The sequence below is a fragment of the Paramormyrops kingsleyae genome, chromosome 21 (assembly GCF_048594095.1).
Source record: "Paramormyrops kingsleyae isolate MSU_618 chromosome 21, PKINGS_0.4, whole genome shotgun sequence".
NCBI classification, from domain to species: domain Eukaryota; kingdom Metazoa; phylum Chordata; class Actinopteri; order Osteoglossiformes; family Mormyridae; genus Paramormyrops; species Paramormyrops kingsleyae.
In genome coordinates, this window is record NC_132817.1 from 10,841,608 (window position 1) to 10,848,758 (window position 7,151).

Consider the following 7,151-nt stretch of genomic DNA (forward strand, 5'->3'; position numbering starts at 1 on the left):
GGGAGAGCAGAAGTCACATTTTCAGGAAGTACAAAGACCTTCTTAGTCTGTGTGCTGCCTCACTGCTGTATAAAAAGTTTTTATAGAAATAAGCCCTGCCTGGGGGGTGAATTCTGACCGGAGAAATAAGCTAAACACAGCTCTCACACACACATCTGAAACATATAAAACACCAGAGATGGACATCAGATCTCCCCAGATTAATGTTCTTTTAAGTGTCATACAATTATTCACAACATAAAAATAAAAACAGCTTAACATGAACAAAGAGTCCTTGCTGCCAGGGGTTTAATGATGAGACACTCTATAGTTTAGAGTGGGGGAAAAAGGTTGGCTGCTTGTCATTGGTAGAAAAGACATCTGTAAAAGTTAGCGAGAGAAGAGAGTCTTCCGTCAGTCCACTGTCCCTTGAATACCAATGAGTTGTAGTTTAAGGGCAGTCCTGTCAAAACGCTTCCCTTGTTTCAGTTCTCTGCAATCTGTGGCCTGCTCAGATTCACAGTCGCCTTCAGAGCTACCGTATCCTTGTGAAGAGGTTCAACACGGACTTGGATTCCTAGAGGATAACGGGAGAGTTGTTGACAGCTAGTCAGGAATTCTCTGCACCCATGGAGAAAAGGTGTCAAGTGCCTGACATGGTAGTGACCTGCGTCTGACCTTTGTGCATCGCGTTTTACTGAAGACGTTCCAGAAGCGAAGAGTTTCATCCCCAGCTCCCGTCACGATGGCCTCGCCGTCCGGGGAAACGGCCTGGAGAAGATCAGGGAGAGCACAGCAAGATCCCCATGAAGCTTCAGTTGTGGGGAAATTAATGAATTTAACAGCAAATAAGGGAGAAGCAGGCTCCACCCCATGACCTCACCAGGTAAAGCACCCTGTACGAGTGTCCAGTTAGCTTGGCCACCTGCGTCAGGGATGGGTATTTCCACACCAAGATCTGGTTTTGGGAGTATCCATGTGTACTGACCTGAAAACAGATCCACTTCCCACAATAAGTCTGGGTGTGCTCTTTAGTTCTAATAAAACTTAATTACATTCGATTGTCATTTGTCAGGTACACTTATCAAAACAGCAGCTAAAATAAGTTTGTTCTGTGCAATTATTTCAGGTAGTAATTTGAACAATAACGCTTAATTGTTAGTGTAACATTATTATTGCAGATTAACATTTAAAATATTTACAGTACTTCTGTCTCAAGATGAGAAAATACAGGGTCTTGTTGTCTACATGACCTTTTCCCATGCCGGGTGTCTTAGGTCTCCTTACCAGCTCATTGGCGTGCTTGGACCATGCCAGGTTGCAGACCTGCGAGCCGGTATCAGTACTCTGCAGGGCCTGGCCGGTCAGGGTGTTCCAAAACCTAAGGCAGCGGTCAGCCGTGCCGCCCCCAGAGGCCAGGAGGCCGTGCTGGTGTGGTGACCAGGCGATGGCCTTCACTGCAGCCAGGTGGTCACTGTACTGCTGCACAGGAAGCAGGCTGGAGCTGTTCCACACCAACAGCTGGCAGAAGCCAACGTTCGGAGATCAGCAGTTAGCCAAATGGAAACGTCTTAGCATGTCGGCATGAGTTAGCACCATCCTAAGCCCTGTCACATCAGGCAATCTAAAGACAATTATAATCAGACAGAGCTCTGCTCACTCAGGGTAATCCTGTGGATCCCTCCATTAAGATCCAGTTATTATCCTGAAAATTATAGTCCAGGAAATGCAATGGGGACCCATTAGCACCAAGAGCTAGTTCAACGATTACACAATTACATCTAACAGCAAGTATTCAAGCTTTGTGCATGGAAGCTTTACAGGTCTAGCTTAAGTCTTTCACATTCACCCCCCCCACCTTGTTATCGTTTCCCCCCGAGGCAAGGTGCTGGTGGTCAGGGGACCACTTGAGGCCACAAACTTCCTGCCGGTGGCCCTGCAACCGCCTCTCGGCGGATGGGGGAGTGCGCACGTCCCTCTGCAGGATGACACGGTCCCTACTCCCTGATGACAGCTGATCCCCGTTCCAAGCCAGGGCACCTGAGGGCGGGGCCCAACGTTAGGGTATCCCACCTCCATGCAAAACCACACGCTACACATTAGGCTACAAATGGCATGGTGGGTGTGGTTATAAAGCTCTGCCAATCACAGAGTGGATTATTCCCTGGCTCATTTAAGCCAAACCTTAATTTCTCCCATTGCTTTACACAAGCAAGCCTTTTCCCTAATATTATATGTCCTTGAATTTTACAACCAGGTCTGAAAATGTTACACTGATCAGTTATGGCCATCTTCCCTCCCTGAAACACTGACCGACTCTGGCAGAATGCCCGTCCAGGCTGCTGAGCTTCCTGCCTCCAGCTGCGTCCCAGATCTGAACGTAGCCTTTGTGGGTGCCTACAGCAACCAAACTACCCTGAAAGACAAAATAGTGGGGTGCAAATTGAACGGAAGCCAAGTTTTATCAAAATTCACTTATTCACTGGCCAACAAACTGAACAACTTTCTCTGAGAATGTCTATTTCAGTCTGCATTGAAAATTACAGCTGCCCTCATACGAGTCAAAACGCTTATGGGCTGATGGTCAGCGCTACCTCCGGCGCCATGGGCTCAACACTCACCCTCTCATTCCAACACACCGAAGTCACGGAGTCTCCATCAATGGACAGGTCGCACAGCCTCGTCACCTAGGCAACCACAATGCTGCCAAATGAGTCCGTGCGCTCCCTCCGTCTCTGGGCTCCCACCTAGCCATGCCCCCCCCACGGCGCCCAACGCCAACACACCTGGCTGGTGCAGGCACTCCACAGGTAGACGCAGGCCCCCAGGCCCACACTCAGCAAGTTGCCCGCAGACCAGTCCACCAGGTTGAGGTAGAAGTCGTCCTGCAGCTCCGGAGCATCCAGGACCTTGAAGGGGATCTTGGAGATCTTGCGGGCCGGCTTCCGCGGAGAGCGCAGGAGTTTGTGACTGTGGACACAGGAGGCTGCGTCACGCAGGCACAGTGCTGTAACCACCGGCAGTCAAACCACATTAAAACATCATTTGACTGAAAATGAAAAACAAGGCCCTGCATGGAGTTCCTGTCAGTGCTGGGTCCTTAACTAAAGACCTTTAACAGAATGTTAATGCCATGCCAACAACTAGGGCTATATTCATGATGACAGTATTAAAGCAGATTGAATAACTAGAATGTTACAAACAGTTAAAACAATCCAAATAAGATGTTTAAAACTACCTTTTGATTAAAAACAATCATTATAAAAAAAAAAAAGCCTTTGGCTGGACTTTACTAAAAACCTTGTGTAAAAAGTCAGTAAAATGGTTACTTTGCCTAAGGGAGTCACAAAGGCTCTTAACCCCCGAAGCTCCAGGGGTGCTAGATACCAGCCAACCCTGAGCTCTCACCTGTAAGTGTCTGTGTGTCTCATGCAGAGCAAGAAGAGACAAATTCCCCATGGAGTAAATAAAGCGTCACTATCACTATCATTAAACAAAGTATTTTCCACAACCTGTTTCAGTGAAGACAGATGTTTGTAAACTATTGAGAAGTACTACAATCTGTAACTTTGCCTGATAAGAGCATGTGACCAGAAAGAGTGCATGCTGCGTTTGCTTGGACAGAGTACCTCTTGTTGCTCAGTGGCGAAAGGGAGTAGGGAGACACCTCATTGCTGCTGTCGAAAGGCACTCTCTTGGGGTCAACCGTGTACTGAAGAGGCAAGAGGAACCACTTACTACGAAGCATGTCAATTGTTGCGATTTCTTACTCTTCAGTCAGGCCAAGAAGCTTGTTTTCTGGTTGTTTCAACAACCAGAATGTCAATTATGCGATCAGTTATATCTCTGAAATATCGCTGTATATCCTAACACAGTGTCTTGAACAAGCAGTCACTGGATTAAGACCATCTGACCTACGGACAACTCACACATAAGGACAGACTGCCATAAACGCTACTATATTAAAAATTCAAGTTAAATGCAATGGTTTTTAATAACGAACACACCCACTACTTTGTGACGCTCGTGAAAACACTGCATGGCCTCAGAGGTTCACTGGCTTGAGGTGCAGTATAGTACGGTACAAAGTCACTTTTATTATTACTGTATTATTGTTATTATTATGTACTGCATTCCTATATTGTTTCAACTTAAAGACTTAGAGAATGGATCTTGTTCATAACCTGGGGACTCCCTGTACTGGACTAATACACAAGAAGGTCTACGTAGTTCAGTGTGGTCACCATAGCAACAAATGCTCACCTTGAACAGGCTGTGCGTGTCCTGGGATAAGTGGGCATGTCTGCGGTCATCTGTGTGTGGGTCGGGAACTGTTTCGATGGCTGCTCCGAGCAACTCGTTTCTCAACAAGGCAACATAGGCCACTGTGTCTGAGAGCACAGAGACGAGTCCCTCATGAGCACTGAGGAAATTACTATCAGCCCTACTGATGGTTTTAAAGACCAAGAAATGGTCAATAAGAGATTGGGATCAGGAACTGGTAGCCCTACCTCTGCCCGTATCGGTGTTCGTTTCCTTCGCCCTGTGGTTCTGATTTGGAGACCTGCAGTTCTCCTGCACAAGAGGAGATGAGGAGGACAAGGAAAGCAGATGAAGTTCCAAGTAATTATAAGTTGGAAAATCAGCAGAAGTATCTCTCAGTGTCCCACTGGAGGATTAGCAAGTTAGAACAAGAGTATACACAGTGCTGGCACATGCTGAGTAATCTGATACATGAAGAGGAAGTCAGTGTAAGGGGGAGATCCCTTGGACTATGTGCATTTAGCAGACTTACGTTGGCATAGTGGAAATTAATAGTCCAGTTGCTACCAGCTCGCGTGGGGATGAACCGGTCTCCTGACTTGACCCTGACAGGGCTGGAAGTCGCACAGCCTGACTGCTGGAGGGAAAACCAGGAATGCTGTAGGTCAGAGGTGGCCAATCATATCTGCGGGTTTTCACTGCAACTCCCTAATTACATTACTAAGAGGACTGATTGACTGAAGAGTCCTCACACCTGGGTTTGAACAGCTGACCTACAGGTTATCCCAAAAACCTGCATACACACCGGCCCTTTGCGGATAAGATTGGCCACCCCTGCTGTAGATGTTTACAGTTAAGATCCCAGGGATACAAGGCATCCAAACACTCAGAGAAAAGTAACAAAGATTTCCAATTAGAATGATGCAACCAATCGCGGGGATCACAGATATAGGTAAACCCCTATATAGGTAAACCCCACCCTCTTACCTTGGCCAGTTGGCTTTCTGGAAGGTTCTGGTGATTGATTTGCCGAAGGAGGCGTCTCTCGTAGTCCTGGTCCATCTCGAAAGGAATGCCTGGTCGTGTCCTACAGCACAGGCATCTTTATTTCTGCCTATCAGTCTGCAGATCCAATCCCCTCACAGTTATCCATTCCTGGAAAAGTAGTACACAACTCACATATTAATGTCATAAAAATCCCAGTGCTTAGGCCTGGTTTTATGTAGTGTGTCCATGCATCATGGATTATGTTCTGCTTATTGTCGGAGCAATTTAAACTTTGCCATCAGTCATTAACTACAATCATTTTTAGTTTTTGCATTTAAATATCCCACTCAGTAAAGGAATTACATAATGTCTATGAAGGGTAATTTAAAGGGTTGAGATTTTAATTCAAGTCCATGCATGACTGGGGGTGCAAGAGGAATTCATTCACCGGTATGGGAGATTGCCGTATAAAGGCTAAATTAATGTAAACAGCAAAGCATACAGACTAATTACAGGTTTCATTTGGTTTTTTTTTCTCCCTGAAACATGACTTCTCACGCAATTCTACAGTTAAACTGATGTATTTTTACCTGATGTATCTTTACCTTATTCTTGTAGTATGCGACTCACGGTACTGCAATTACCATGCCAGAATCACCAACAGCAGAAAGATGGCATGCTTTTCTCTAAAGCGACAAATCGATCTATTTACACAAATGGTTTTATCCCCCTTCATTGAACTAGTTCAGATAACTATATAGCCGCATAGGTAAAGGATCCCGAAGTATTGCCCCCTTTTTGTCGAGTTAAAATTTAAACAACCCACGTTTGCTGAAGACCCTCCGATTAACGCAACCGGGTTGAAGGGGCGAAGCCGCATCATAGTTTAACAAATAAACACCTCCGAGAGTATAAATAATTTGTAAAATGACCAACTAACCAAATCACGGTTTTTACGTGATTGGTGTTTATTTGGAGATCTATGCAGTTTAATAGCTTCCATCTGCTAATGAAGCTCGTTAGTGTCATGGTAGAAATAAACCTGAAGCACCTCGTCCGGCTGCAAAATGACAGCTAACGGATTACACAACATTAGTAAAAAACATACATACATATATAGGCCATATGATATTATATATTAAAATAAAAGACAGATGTGTGATTTTACTATCAACTCACGCGTTATTGTAGTAATAAAAATGCCCTTCGCATACCAGGTGGGCTAAGCAGACCAAAAAAGCAAATGATACTGGCTTTCATATTTATTTGCACGCCGATAACTATTTTTCTGTCTTAAAAGATTTTTGCACCATATACAGACAACAAACCACAGGACAGTTACTGGATATAGTTATATGCATGTAGCTAGACAGGTCGACTAGCCAGTTAATAATTACTACAACGGGTTTAATTGACTTTCATCTGCAAAAAATGTCATCACTACGCAGCATTAGCTAAATGTGTGGCAAGCAATATTTTAAATAAACGTACTATCAGTAATTAATAAAATACTCCTAACCGATGCTAAGGAAGCTAACAGACACAGGCTAACAGACGTCGCTCTGACACACGGTTGTCATGGCACCGTGCCACCGCAAAACAACAAGCCAGCGGCGGTGCTGCTAGCTGGGTAGCGTGCTAGCTAGCTAACGGCGACAACACCGCTACCCGACCCGGTGGGCTGGCAAACAAAGCCCAGGTCCGTACTTCGGTCAAGACGTCCATTCGCTCTCCTTTCAATGCCCGCGTTGTTTACTGAGCCGTCGCCTTCCTTCGTCTCCGTTGTTTTTTCCCTTCGCTCGGGTGTCACACACACGACACGACCGACATCGCGACGCCTCCGCTCCGCGTCTATTTATAGGTGAGTTAACATGGCCGCCATGCCAGCCCTGCTACTGCAGCGGCGCCCGGTGGCTCAGCTG

General features: G+C 45.8%; 1 protein-coding gene across 3 annotated transcripts; it reads right to left on the minus strand.

The window, feature by feature from the left end:
• Positions 1-179: 179 nt before the first annotated feature.
• On the minus strand, positions 180-7,151 carry fzr1b (fizzy/cell division cycle 20 related 1b). 3 transcript variants are annotated; one of them, XM_023819042.2, is made up of 14 exons: positions 6,937-7,151; positions 5,230-5,397; positions 4,775-4,876; positions 4,491-4,554; positions 4,243-4,370; positions 3,609-3,691; positions 2,766-2,949; positions 2,601-2,666; positions 2,293-2,395; positions 1,838-2,019; positions 1,267-1,500; positions 863-967; positions 658-750; positions 180-556 (listed from the first exon to the last, which is right to left on the minus strand). In XM_023819042.2, exons 2-14 carry the CDS (start codon positions 5,302-5,304, stop codon positions 515-517), a joined length of 1,461 nt encoding a protein of 486 aa, XP_023674810.1. In that variant the 5' UTR covers positions 5,305-5,397; positions 6,937-7,151; the 3' UTR covers positions 180-514. The 3 variants fall into 3 exon arrangements, with proteins under 3 accessions (XP_023674810.1, XP_023674808.1, XP_023674809.1); XM_023819040.2 differs by having other exon boundaries at positions 4,775-4,879; positions 6,937-7,150; XM_023819041.2 differs by lacking the exon at positions 6,937-7,151 and adding an exon at positions 5,835-6,884 and having other exon boundaries at positions 4,775-4,879.